The sequence below is a fragment of the Eptatretus burgeri genome, chromosome 16 (assembly GCF_056783735.1).
Source record: "Eptatretus burgeri isolate ZD-2024b chromosome 16, Ebu_testis_v1, whole genome shotgun sequence".
NCBI classification, from domain to species: Eukaryota; Metazoa; Chordata; class Myxini; order Myxiniformes; family Myxinidae; genus Eptatretus; species Eptatretus burgeri.
Genome location: NC_140976.1, coordinates 15427476 through 15442527, shown reverse-complemented (window position 1 = coordinate 15442527; position 15052 = coordinate 15427476). Strand labels below are relative to the sequence as shown.

At 42.2% G+C, this 15052-nt stretch overlaps 1 protein-coding gene across 3 annotated transcripts in view; it reads left to right on the top strand.

The window, feature by feature from the left end:
• LOC147010589 (actin remodeling regulator NHS-like) overlaps window positions 1-15052 on the top strand; it is a 139476-nt gene that overhangs the window by 83419 nt on the left and 41005 nt on the right. For all 3 annotated transcript variants that reach the window (XM_085859241.1, XM_085859240.1, XM_085859239.1), the window contains exons 2-3: window positions 7096-7245; window positions 14485-14558. In XM_085859241.1, the coding sequence (XP_085715367.1) occupies window positions 7096-7245; window positions 14485-14558 (224 nt within the window). The remainder of the gene's footprint in view (window positions 1-7095; window positions 7246-14484; window positions 14559-15052) is intronic.

Below are 15052 nucleotides of genomic sequence, written 5' to 3'. Positions count from 1 at the left end.
CCACATGCGAGCATTGTTGATGGAAGTTTGAAACCCCACAGTATGTTTCGTGAAGAGTAGTTGAGTTATCACCCAGCACCCTGGTTAAATTACAGATTCCTGCTCGAACCTACAGGGGGCACTGACTCCCTCCTGTTTTATTACCCCTGCCACCTAAGGTGGACGGAGGTTATGTTTTCACTCCGGTTTGTCTGTCTGTCTTTGGCTGTGACCAGGATATCTCAAAAGGTTGTGGATGGAATCGGTGAGGTACAAAACGTAACCTATTCAGCCTGGTGGAGGCGTGCTCTCTCCCGAGTGTCATTCAAGTTGCCTCTGAGCTCGACAGATACAGCAAAAAGTTGTTTTCTCATCAATTGACATGATCATGTGATTAGTTCTTAAAATTGAAAGTTATTTTTTAAAAATAAAATACTTTGTTGCCATGGCTTTGTATTCGGAACAAAAAAAAGGAATCAAATTACTTCTGTTTGCTCCGTTAAGATGAAAAATGATGATTCGCAGGTGTGCAACGACGCAAGCATTTAAATGATATAATCATTTCTGGAAGGCTCGTGAATGTTCATTGTGATTTTGAAATAAGTTGAAAGAAATAATATTTAAACAATATTGAAATGAATAAGTTGCTGGCCGAACAGTCAAAGCAGAGTCAGCACGAGTGACCACCTGTTTATTGTATATACAAGAGAGGATGTAGGACAGAGTGAGGATGGTCGGGATTTTTGGAGGAGATGGTTCATATCTGTTAGCATACACAGGCGATAAGGATTAGAGGTTCCTTCATATTTGCGGATGTAATAAATAGTTGGTTTTGTGGAATGACGTGAAGTTACCAAAAACCCCATTTGGTGAAAGTGTAGGTTTCAAGTGCACGTCGCGATTCGATGCTCTGCGTTGGCATGGGTTGGTGAAGCAGGTAGGAGGTGATCGAGTGAACGCGGAATGTGAATTTATGTTTGAACCCTCACAGGAGGAGTTGGTGAGACATTTTGCGATTTCCCCATCACGAGGTTGCTTTCGAGTGTGAGATTGTGCATCTCACGTTTGTCATCGTCTAATCGTTGCAGAACGAGATAAGGTGCTGGGGCAGAAGTCATCGGAACAGCGCGTGCTCTGGCTTTGTTTGCAAAGCTGTAGATATGGGCTTCTTGTCACAAGTATGAAAGCTTAGCAAAAAACTTTTGTGATTTGAAGTTACTGCACTGAAAAATCAAATAATTCGAGTTGAACATGCAGTGAACTTGTGTGTCTGTCTGTGTGTTGGTCGGTTGTTCACATGCAACATGCGAGCTACACCTGGTCAGTTTGTTTACTGGGCTGCAAGTCACGGTGCTGCTCAGACAGGTGCCACACTGTAAGAGAGCAAACGGTGTAACCTGGTGTCTGCAAGGAACCCACGCGAAGACCAGACTACGTGTGATGATGATACTTCTGATGGGCGACGCACAAGTGTATTGATGCCTCGGCTTACCTGCGAAACACCAGGATGACCAAACATAACTGGATAGAGATTCGAACCCAAGCTGCACAGCTTCGAGGCAACTTCTAGGCTCTCCGACCTGACCTTACATTGTTTACTCATGACGAGGTGATCGCGATGACCTCTTGCTCTCCACTTCAGGGACAACTTGCCATCAATCTCGACGTGTCACCACACTTCACGCGGTCAAAGGTCTCCGCATTGAGTTGCTGCACACCACGTGCCGTGTCGTTATATCTACAACATATAACTGAATAAGTCATCCTTTTTCATTCTGAGTTGCATTCCATGGAGATCCGCTGTTCAGCAGAGCGAGAAAACCCCAAGGAATGCTCATTCGTGGATTTAAATTTTTTTTATTATTATTATTATTTATTATTAATTATTTATTTAATTTCCTCATTGAGTTCCAAAGGGAAGTCCAAACCCGTTCCCTCTGTGGCTGAGTAAGGCACTTTGTTTTCCGACAAACCGAGAGGTCGGACCGTCCGAGTTTTGTTGCCCTTTTCCCAGTGACTGTCTGCGTGGGCTCTGAAGTTCGGACAGACGTGGAGTTTGCCGTAATTTGTCTTTCTCATAATTTGTCTTTTTGGGAACACACCCTTTTATGACGTCACAACTGTTTCTCTGGGATATGAATCAGAATCGATTGGCGTGAAAAAACAACCTGTGATGTCGACACTTTCCTTGAATTTCTGAAGTGTGGATATTAAAGAGGAAGCACGTCCCCTGGTTACGCAATGAAGGGTTTTGATTGTACACATTTATCAAATTTCAGATTCCAACGTCGTTCCTTCACTGATAATAAAGCGATTTGGGATGACGCGTCGGTGATGTCCGAATCACCTGTCATGACGTTGTAGTGACGATAGAGGGCAGGTGTGCATTGTCCAGGTGATGTGAACAGTTTGAGATGCTTTGTTGCGTCGTTCTGCTTTTGAGTTTGACTAGATGTGCCGACTCTTCGCTTCGCTAACGGGTTTAATCGAATGACAGCATGTTGTACTATTCTTCAAAAACGTAATGCATCTACCTGTGAATCTCTACGGATGCAAAATGAAGTGAAATGCGTGGAAAAAAGAAAAAAAGGATGTTTTATAACACTTAGTTGTTGTTGCTGCTGTGATGTTGTCCCATCTGTGGATGTTGCTGTTAGTGTGCTCCTTCCTTGTACTTTTATATATTTTTTGATTTGAGAAGTATCATTGTATATAATTTTGTGTGCTCCTTCCTTGTACTTTTATATATTTGTTGATTTGAGAAGTATCATTGTATATAATTTTGTGTGCTCCTTCCTTGTACTTTTATATATTTTTTGATTTGAGAAGTATCATTGTATATAATTTTGTGTGCTCCTTCCTTGTACTTTTATGTATTATTTGATTTGAGAAGTATCATTGTATATAATTTTGTGTGCTCCTTCCTTGTACTTTTATGTATTATTTGATTTGAGAAGTATCATTGTATATAATTTTGTGTGCTCCTTCCTTTTACTTTTATATATTTTTTGATTTGAGAAGTATCATTGTATATAATTTTGTGTGCTCCTTCCTTGATTTGAGAAGTATCATTGTATATAATTTTGTGTGCTCCTTCCTTGATTTGAGAAGTATCATTGTATATAATTTTGTATGCTCCTTCCTTGTACTTTTATATATTATTTGATTTGAGAAGTATCATTGTATATAATTTTGTGTGCTCCTTCCTTGATTTGAGAAGTATCATTGTGTATAATTTTGTTTGCTCCGTCCTTGTACTTTTATGTTTTATTTGATTTGAGAAGTATCATTGTATATAATTTTGTGTGCTCCTTCCTTTTACTTTTATATATTTTTTGATTTGAGAAGTATCATTGTATATAATTTTGTGTGCTCCTTCCTTTTACTTTTATATATTTTTTGATTTGAGAAGTATCATTGTATATAATTTTGTGTGCTCCTTCCTTGTACTTTTATGTATTATTTGATTTGAGAAGTATCATTGTATATAATTTTGTGTGCTCCTTCCTTGATTTGAGAAGTATCATTGTGTATAATTTTGTGTGCTCCTTCCTTGATTTGAGAAGTATCATTGTATATAATTTTGTGTGCTCCTTCCTTGTACTTTTATGTATTATTTGATTTGAGAAGTATCATTGTATATAATTTTGTGTGCTCCTTCCTTTTACTTTTATATATTTTTTTGATTTGAGAAGTATCATTGTATATAATTTTGTGTGCTCCTTCCTTGTACTTTTATGTATTATTTGATTTGAGAAGTATCATTGTATATAATTTTGTGTGCTCCTTCCTTGATTTGAGAAGTATCATTGTGTATAATTTTGTGTGCTCCTTCCTTGATTTGAGAAGTATCATTGTATATAATTTTGTGTGCTCCTTCCTTGTACTTTTATGTATTATTTGATTTGAGAAGTATCATTGTATATAATTTTGTGTGCTCCTTCCTTTTACTTTTATATATTTTTTGATTTGAGAAGTATCATTGTATATAATTTTGTGTGCTCCTTCCTTGTACTTTTATGTATTATTTGATTTGAGAAGTATCATTGTATATAATTTTGTGTGCTCCTTCCTTGATTTGAGAAGTATCATTGTGTATAATTTTGTGTGCTCCTTCCTTGATTTGAGAAGTATCATTGTATATAATTTTGTGTGCTCCTTCCTTGTACTTTTATGTATTATTTGATTTGAGAAGTATCATTGTATATAATTTTGTGTGCTCCTTCCTTTTACTTTTATATATTTTTTGATTTGAGAAGTATCATTGTATATAATTTTGTGTGCTCCTTCCTTGTACTTTTATGTATTATTTGATTTGAGAAGTATCATTGTATATAATTTTGTGTGCTCCTTCCTTGATTTGAGAAGTATCATTGTGTATAATTTTGTGTGCTCCTTCCTTGATTTGAGAAGTATCATTGTATATAATTTTGTGTGCTCCTTCCTTGTACTTTTATGTATTATTTGATTTGAGAAGTATCATTGCATATAATTTTGTGTGCTCCTTCCTTTTACTTTTATATATTTTTTTGATTTGAGAAGTATCATTGTATATAATTTTGTGTGCTCCTTCCTTGTACTTTTATGTATTTTTTGATTTGAGAAGTATCATTGTATATAATTTTGTGTGCTCCTTTCGTGTCCGACACTCTTTACTCAGTCTAAAGGGTACTTGCTGCCGTGCCGTTGTTGCCGCTGCATTAAAGCTCTAGGGCCTGCTTCTTCTTCTTCTTCAATTATAGAAAGACGGGCTTTTAAAACGGGCGTTTTAATGATTCAACCGACACTATTTTGGTTCCAAATAAATCGATTATTTTCTTTCCAATGGTACCATTGTTAGCTCACCTGGAACATAGCTCAGGTGAGGTATCCGCATCGCGCGTTCTCCGTCAGTCCGTCGGTCGGTATGTAAATGCTCGGATCTTCTTCTCCGAAACTGCACACACGATTTCGACGAAATCTGACCACACCCTTCATCACCCATGATGTTCCAAAGATTGTTCACGGTGTTTAAAAAAGAAAAAAGATAGGGGCAATACCCCTGGGTGCTCACCTGGTAGAATAATGATACTGAGGAGAAAGTCAACATGGGACGGAATCAGCAAACTATACCAACAATTACCTATTTTGGGGGGAAACTCCTTCCCCTGTAACTCTCCTTCAACCCTGATTATTTGATTTATTCATTTTTAATAGCCTGAACTTTGGTACATCACAGGTGATGAAGGTTGTGGTCAAATTTCATTGAAATTGTTTGTATAGTTTCTGAGAAGAAAGGAAATACCTCTTTATAGGGGGCAACCCCCCCATAAACTCCCTCTGGAGACCCCTTCAGACCCCGATTATTTATTTATGTAATGTCGTGAACAAACTTTGGTAAATCACGGGTGATGAAGGTTGTGATCAAGGTTCATCAGAATTGCATGTGTAGTTTCTAAGAATAAAGCAAATACCTCTTTAAAGGGGGGCAACCCCCGTAGACCCCTCTAGGGCCCGATTTTTTTTAATTTTATTTTATTCCATGAACTAACTTTGGTATGTAGATGGTGATGAACGTTGTGGTAAAGTTTCATCGAAATCGTATGTGTAGTTTCAGAGAAGAAGTTGCAAGTATGTGTGGATGGACAGTGCGCCATCCTCTAAGCTCACAGAAACTATGTTTCAGGTGAGCGAAAAATCAGGGTCGAAGGAGTTCATTGTGGGGTCAAAGTGGGTCCAGGTTTGACAGCCACCCCCCCCCCCCCCCAAAGAAAAAAATGTATCTGCTTTCTTCTCTGAAACCAAATACAATTCCGATGAAACTTAACCACAACCTACATCAGCCGTGATGTTCCAAAGTTTATTCACGGCATTAAAAAAAAATCAGGGTTTAAAGGGGGATCAAAGTGAGACCAGGTTTGACCCCCCCCCCCCCCCCCAAAAAAAAAGAATATAGGTATTTGCTTTCTTCTCCAAAACTACACACACGGTTTTGATGATGAAACTTGACCATGTTCACAACAGTAAAAGTGGTTGGAAGAGTCTTAAGTTCAAATCCCTGTCGTGACGTTGAATTAACACCAGGTGGTTTGACTCAGCCTGTCGTCCTTCCGAGGCCAACACAATGAGTACCAGCTTACTGGTAACGGGCACTGCATCAGCAGCACAGCCACGCTTCCAGCCAATGATGCAACCAAACAGCCAAAAGCTGCATAATAAAATATAAAAAACCACGCTCGCAACATTAAACAAAATCACAGTCTAAGGAGGTTTACGCGGGGTCAAAGTGGGTCCAGGTTTGACCCCCCAAAATTAGTATTTCCTTTCTTCTCTGAAACTAAGGACACACTTTTGATTAAACGTCACCACAACCTTCATCACCGGTGACTTTGATGCCAACACTAATCGTCCTATTTTAACAAAACTGTTGAAATTCTGAGGACCAAGCCAATTGATGCCTTGAAAATTACATCAAAAAATTGCATATTAAGTCGGTCAATTTAAAGGTCAAAGGTCATTACGATTCTGGGATCGCTGGTTTTGACTTCTCGAAAAGTATTTACCCAATTTCTACGTAACTTGAAAGGAATCATTATTGTGTGATGCTTTCACAAGTTTATTCAAACCATTGGCTAATTTACATATTCTGTGGGTTATCCACACCTACCAATGGTTCCCTGGCTCGACCAGGTGAGCGCAGGAGTATTGCCCCTATTTTTTTTAATTATTCTGCGACAACAGGAACCCTTGAGAATAAAATCTGAGACGCACGCACGCACGCACACACATCTTATCTACCGGTAATGGAGCCTGTATATACAGTATATTGGAAATATCGCCACCTTTGGTGGTATCCGGTATTACAAATCATTTTCCTTCAACTTCTTCCTAACACAGTTCAGATAAAATTGAACTTTCTCAAAATTATGACATGGACTTATGATATGTTGTTATGAATAAAATTTCTTTCAAAAATTCTAAAATACATTTCCAAGAATGTACCGCAGCACATTGCCCACTGAAGGTGGGCCGAGAAGAGTACTCATGCCCGCGAGTTTTAGTAATCGAAGAATATGAGATTTGTTGCCAATGGGAACATGACGGCACAATAAAACGATTGTTCTGTGAACCTTACAGCCGCATCAAACCTGGAGGTGGAAAGCCGGCTGATCAGCCATCACCACAGCGTCTGGGGTCATCAGGGAAACCTCTTTCTGCCCTCGACTCGCCCTCGATGTGTCCAGGAGCTCCAGAAGCAGGCGAGCACCATTCGGACCCACAATACAGGTGAGGTCACCAACCGGCCATTGTGGTCAAACGCTAAATCGTGAACCATAGCTCAGGGACTGAAGTAATGTCGGACCTGCAAACTGGTAAGGGAGATACATTTGCATTGGGCTAACCTGAGTGGTTTAGTTGTGTGCATTGCATTTTGGGATTTTTGTAATTGTTTTCTGCAGTTATTGGGGGAAATTTTATCCTAAACTTGATTGTGTGATCTCACCTCTTGTTTTGTTGAGGGGAGAAAAAAAACAACCAATAAATTATTAAAATCAAAGTTACAAATATATGTGTGTGCGTATGCACGCTTAGAACGGCTTGGGAGAGTGGGAGAGGTGGATGGTTTGGAAAAGAGGTGGGGGAGTTGGGATGAAGAAATGTTCCAATGTCAATCAAGCACAGGAAATGGCCATTTGGCCCATCTCCAAACTGCACTCCAAGCAATCCTGACATTTAAGCTGTACTCTCTAACAGGGATGAGCAAGGTGGTGAGAGTGCAGGATAAGGAGGAGAGTTTTGGATGTCAGATCAGATGAAGGATATGGGGTGGGAGGGAGAAAAAGTGTAATCTTAGAGAAGTTGGGGTGGGATGGAGGGGGTTGGAGGGGTGGGAGAGACGAGGATATGCATAACAGAGAAGACACCACCATGAACAACATAGGGGGATGAGGGGTTTCATCGGGGGTGGAGGGAGCAGTTGAGTTGGGGTTTGATTCACACAGACTTGTTCACAAACACCTACAGCTGTGAGAATGAGTTTTTCAAGATTTCCGAAGAGCTCTGCATGCTGCGCACTCCACCTGCAGTCACACCATTCCAATCCCAAATATATATATATATACTATTTCTGTCCATGTCTCTGTACTCCTCCATCTCCTTTGATTTGAGGTCAGGTTAGAATAAGGTTTTAAGCTGTCCCTGCTATTAACACATTCCCAGGAAGTGACCATTCCATACATTAATGACCCTCAGTGTAGGGAACTATTTTCTGCCCACCCTCCTTCCTTCTCTCCTTTCTACCTCACCTCCTTAGAGCTTCACATCATCGGCAAATTTTCGAAGTCCACTCTTAAACCCGCTGTCTAAATCATTGATAAGTATTACGGTCTCTGAGGTTCCCCCATTACTTACAGTTCCTAGTCGTACATCGTCTGGTTCGTCCCACTGAAACTCCTCTCTGCTTCCTACTCCAAAACCAGTTCTCAATCAAATTTGCTACTTGACCGACATCCTAGCAAGTCCAAACCCTAATGGAGCAGCTTTTCGTGTGGAACCTTATCGAATGCCTTCTGGAAGTCTCGATGAATCGCATCAACTACACTTTGCTTCAACTTAATTTTTATTACTAGCAAATAAAACTTGTTGCTTCACTGATGGGAATAATAAGAGAGAGGGGGGGGGGATGGGGGAGAGTGACGAAGGGGGAAGGGGTAGGGAGGGGGAGAGAGAAGATGGAGGGTGTGAGAGGGTGGAGATAGGAGAGGAGAGCGAGGGGGGGGGGGAAACGCTTCACGACTCAAACTCAAACTGAGGCTACCACCCTGTTTACCCGTTCTGGAACTGGATCTCTCCAAGTGGGTCATGTACTGCCCGGAGTGCCAAGGAACATGAGAACCGGAAAAATGAACACCCTTCCCACAGCCGGACCCACCGCCAAGCCCAACCCCACAATCCAAACCCCGAAACCCTGCTCAGGCCAAGAGACCATAAAGTCCATCACACCCAGACTGCAATGCTTATAAACGCCCAGAGATGCCAATGTTTCGTGCCTTTATTTAATTTCACTACACGTTTTACAACCAAATCTGATAAGCCCAAGCCCCAGTATCTCTCAAGCCGAGCAGAATCCCAAAATTCAAACTGCGGAATCGAACCCAGCAGCAGGTCCTACCCCCAAAAAGTGCCCATCCGCCAAACCCACACTCCCTGACACTCCGGGCTCAAAACACAACACAAACACTTAACACAACATAACCACCTCCAAACCACAACACAACCACCTGTGGGAACTTATCACAACCACCCATTGTTTATCACTTCATGAAAGTTGGAAGAGGGGTGAGAGAGGGAGGAGGGTGGGGGAGCGAGAACAAATGAAGAGATTGGGAGAAGGAATTGATGGATGAAGGGAATGATGGATGGAGGGAAGGGATATATAGATGGATGGAAAGTGGATTCACAGCAAGTTCTACAGTTGTTCATGAACACAGCATACTCCAATCTCACAGAGTGAACACGAGGTGTACGGAATGAATGATAAATGAATGGGCTTCCACCTGCTGTTCCTTTGTCTGCCATTACATTCCCTGTAGCATCTGCAATGAGCTTTGGTTTTGGAAACAACTCTCTCCTAATAACCTCTAAAGTGCTCCACCAGGGGGTGCGTCTCCGAGCGTGTCTGGGCGGTGCTCAGCATGACCGCTCCGAGGTGAAGGTTACATTTTAAACATCTCTCAGATTTAACATATGTACTTCATTTACATTATCACCTAATATTGTCATGAATGTCAATTTGTAATTTTATTTTCAAAAGCAACAACAGCCGTGATGAAAAAAAGTCGTTTACACTGCCGTCTGCTGTCTCGCCATGGCTTACAAACATCATTTTGGTCCATCCATCCCTTCCCTCCATCTATGCATCCATCCATCCATTCCTTCTCTTCATACATCCATCCTTTCCTCAATCCATCTCTTCCACCCATTCCTTCCATCCATTCTTCCATCCATCCATCCCTTCCCTCCTGACCATCCCTTCCCTCCATCCATCCATTCCTTTCTTCCATCCATCCGACCGTTGATAAGGAATGGCAGTCTTGGCACCAACACGACACTGCGGGCCACAACACAGGCAGGCAATCGATCGATGTATTTTTGGATTGTGTTGTGCAGAGGGACAGTGCAGGATAGTTTTGTCGTTTATCACCTTGGCTTGCAAACGAATGTGCAAGCAGCTTGTTGAGTGCTTGTCAAGTGGCTTAAGCACTCAAGCAAGCACTTCAACAAAATGCTTGATGAGGAATGGCAGGCTTGGCAAGTGATTAGCGATTGCCGATTGGTTATATTAAACACCTCCCAGAGACGCTTGGAGTGTTAAACAATGTTCAAATTAGACAAATGAACACTGTTTTTTTTGTTGTCGTAACTGCTGCTGAGGTCAATTTCAAAGTTTAAATTTTGTAATTCTCCTTAGTTTAAGAGATTCTCGTGGTGATCGCATGCACAGAAATGAAATAAAGCCACGAACGCTGGCGTCTCTGAGTGTTTATAAGCATTGCTATGTATCCATCGATTTGTAGGTGCGATGATCAAGGCATTCGATAATATGAGAGAGGGAAATGATTAAAAAAATTTTTTTTTATAAATACATAAACACATAAAGCTCGAGCCAATTGGGTCTGGGTTAGGGTTAATGGACGTAAAATAGATCATGGGTCGGGAAGGACGATGACATCAGATGGTACAGCGACTCTGAATTTTGCGAGTTTAACCAGGAGGAACTCTACCTAATCAGGCACTCCTCCACGTGGAGTTTGATCAGATTTGTTGAAACCGATCTCCCTTGAGTAAAGCCATGCTGACTATCTTTAACTCACTTAGATTTATCACAATGGTACCTCATCTGATCTCTTATTAATGATCCAATACAATCCCCTCAACCACCCCCCCCCCCAACCTCAATCCCCCGATAAAATGGGTCTATGAGTCTTCAATTCTTCCTTCGGTCTCCTATTGCGTACCTCTGAAGTGTTAAAGATATCGGTTGGTTACAATATCTCACTTATTTCCTCTGCTACCTCCCACAACAATCGAGGATGCATGTTCTCTGGCCCTTGAGCTTTCACCTCCCTCGACCTTCCTCGACATCTGCTTACATCCTCCCCTTCCAACTGGAATTCCTCAAACAGCCCCTCCTTGCCTCTGAGATCCATCCTCCTTGTTGCTGGTGCATACCTTTCCTGCTCCTGCATACATTTCAGGTTGTCCTGCTTTGCGTTCCCATCTAAACCGATGGCTCATGATGCTCATTGGGCTCATGATGCTCAGAAACCAGGTACTAATCTCCACATATAATGTGCTATTTGTCCATTGTCCACAAATGTCCTTGCAGTTCACCTTAAAGTAAACCGACATCTCTGAATGTCTTTGTCCTGCTTGTGGTTTGCGTACGAGCCTTCGATCAATGTATAAACAAAGATGAAATAGAAGGATGATGAAGCAAATTAGTTGGTGAGCGTGAAATTTCACCTTCATCATTAACCAATCCCAAGGTGCTCTTTTTACCCTTGCGTACTTAACACGAAGTAAACCATGATAGTTATTCCAGCATTATTTTCAGTTAAATTTTTTTGCCTGGGAAGGTATTGCTTCCTTGACATTTTTTTCATGGTAACATACTCTACAGAGCGTCTGACTTCCTTGCCATATCCATCATAAAAGAAAACGTCAAAGAAAAAAAAAACCACTCCAGGACAAACACCTCACTCAGACATCAACTGTAAGCCTAGTATTGGCTTGGGATCTTAGGGTCCTGAGTTCAAGTCCCGATGGCAACTGAATTAACACCAGGTGAGGTTGATTTGGCCTGTTATCCTTCCGAGATTGGCGAAATGAGTACCAATGTACTGGTATCGGGGCACGGCATCAGCGGCATAGTCACGCCCCAACAAAATGATAGCGACCCAAGCAGCCAAGCTGCCATACACAAGAAAAAGAAGACCTCAACTCATGTTGAAGAGTAATAGATGAAACCACGAGGACGCTGGCTGAGGTTTTGATACTTGCCTTCACCAACACGGCTAGTTCTTCATTCTTCATGTTGAAGAATGTTTTTGCACACGCGATGCTTATCAAGTGTGGGTTGGTGAAAGTAAGCTAATACTTCCTTCAATCTTTCTGACATGAATTATTATTCGTCAAAAGGAGGTCTCACATTCCCCCTGCCCCCAACTCCTTGCAGGTGGGCTTACCTGCAATCGGTGGTTTAAACAGCAATGCTGGACTAAATCTATAAATTCCTCCTCTGCCCTCTCTTATTTCCCTGTACCCAATCACACCCTTCTCCATGACGAGTTTATCGCCGAGTCTCGTCTCGTAGTCGGCCCACGTTGAATCCCATCATTTAAAAGCTAAATGTGTTTTTATTATGTTTTGATTTTGATCTGAAACCGACTGGAATGCGGTTGAGATCCCATGCCTGACCTTTATGAGGGTCGTTTGGGGGGGGCCAAATAGACCCCTCATCCATCCATCCATTGGGACCATACTCTGTGCAGAGGGTCGATGCTGCCGAAGCAGTTTCCTCGGCTATTGGGCACAATCCTGGACAGGTGACCACTCTGAGCCATTTGAGTATCCTGTGTCGATCATCCCAGCAAGCTGGTATTCATTTTTGCCAACCTCAGAAGGATGTCAGCCTGAGTCAACCCCACCTGGTATTAATTCAACAGAAAAACTGGATTTGAACTCAGGACCCTAGGATCTCAAGCCCACCACCCTAACGATTAAGCCAACACCAGGCATAGACCCCTGATGCCCATATCTAGATTTCTGGGATTTTCCATGCAGATCCAGGCCAGATTTCTGAGCAGCTATGGAAATGAAACCCACTCCAGTGAGGGCCGTGCAACAATTCAAGGTGTTACCCACTCCACCATCAAGCTGCTTCGTGGATAATGTCGAAGGAATTTGAATTGTTGTGAAATTGTCTTCATGTCTTAACTCTTAATGAAATCCTCTTATCGGGGCTGACAGGATGACCAAGAGGTACAAATACTCACCTCAAAGCTATCTAGCTTGGGTTCGAATCCCGACCAAGATCTAAATTGTCATCGCGGTGTTTCATCAATTTGTGTGCCGTCCCTTGGATGGACGTTAAACGGATGTCCCATCTGCTGGCATTAGTCGATGGCCGTTAAAAATCCCATGGAATCCTTCTCGAAGAGTCGGCGAGTTATCGCCAGCACGCTGAACAAATTACAAATTCCTGCTCTAACCAGTGGCACAGCCACACCCTCAGCCAATGATGCTCCCCCGCAGTCTTGTGCTGCATATGAATGAAGATGAAATCCTCTTATCGTTCTGTTGGTTATGTGTGTATCTGCTGTTGCTTATGGCAGCTTGGCTGGCAGGTTAGCTATCATATCTTGGAAGTGCAGCTGTGCTGCTGATGCTGTGCCCCTCGACGAGTACACTGGTACTCATTTCACCAACCAAGGAAGGATGACATGCTGAGTCAACCCCACCTGTTGTTCATTCAGCAGCCAACAGGGCTCAAACTCAGGACCCTAAGATCCTAAGCCAGCTACCCTAACCACCAAGCCAACACCAGGCGTATGTGTGTATTTATGTTTAATATATATATATATATATATATATATATATATATATATATATATATATATATTGTTATTAAGCTACATATCGAGCAAATTATTCAATTTCTTGCACTCTGTAAAAGAGTCCCAACTCAAGAGCTGGCAGCATGGTTTATAGGTATGCATAATCACCTGTGACCTGTGAAGTTTGGGTTTGAATCTGTCCATCAGATCGATGTTACGTCAGAGCACTCGTCCGCCAGCACTACCCTTTTTTAAACGTTAAAATCCCACTGATTGTGTCATTGACTAAGAGTGGGCAAGTTATCACAGACCCCCCTGAACAAATTACAAATTATTGCACCTTCAATCGAATGTCAGGCCTAGCCACCTGGTTCATGAAAGACTTGGTCTAAAAACGTTCTCTGATAAAAGCCACAATAGTGTCGGAATAATTGAGGCCAGTTGTAGTAGTCGTAGTCGTAGTCGTAGTAGTAGTAGTAATCGTAGTAGTAGTGGTAGTTGTGGTTCGATTATTTTTTGTCCTATCCTATGAAATTCATATTTGACGGGGATTCGACATGGTTTGGCGGTTTCATCATTTAGGACTGGCTCTGCCATCGGTGCATTCGATTCGGACACCGATTTGGTCATGGTACCCGTAAACAGTGGTCGACTCATTTTGAAAGGCATTGTGAGATTGTCAAGGTGCACTGGCAAATGCCAGCAGATGGGACAGCCGGATTAATGTCTCTTTCCCCCCCCCCTCAATAAAACGATTATGTGGTCTTTTCAAACATGTGTGTGAATTGCAGATAAATCCTAGAACCTTGCACGAGATAACTTTCAAGTTTACCCAGGCGCTGTGCAGTCGTTTCGATTGTGTTTAGCGCTACATTTCCCGTATGCTAACACTTCTCTTGGCTTTCAGACTCTGAGCGACGACTGCGTGATGTGAACACCTCACCCACAAGGGCACCTTCTCCAACCCCGCTCCCCCACCTGGTGAGTCACGAGAATTCGAGCCCCCCACCCCCAAAACAACTCCTGAAATCACCACGTCACACCCAAGTACGGTTGTTTTGTCTTCTTCTCAAACTCTTTATTTCAAGGCCATATCGAACTTCAAGCCTTTGCTGGATTCTTTCACACACCATTTCCCCCAACAGCCATAAATCAGATCTCAAAAGACACATCATCTTGGGTTGGAATTACAGACGCTTCAACCCACCTTTAACCCCCACCCTCATCCCACGCCCTGGCAAGTTACAGAGATGTTTGAGGATGCATATTAATGGCAAACACCTTCACAAACAGTGCAGAATGAGAGGTAAAAAAGGGGACCCTTTTTCGCCAGTAGTTGCTTGTGTTCATTCTTCGAGAACGCGCAACCATGGCGGGAGAGATGTTGGACGTGCGTTCATCTTGTTCCGCAAGAAGTGCGTCTCACCTCGTGCTCTTTTCCCTTTGCTAGCCCATCACACCTTGCCAACGGTGTG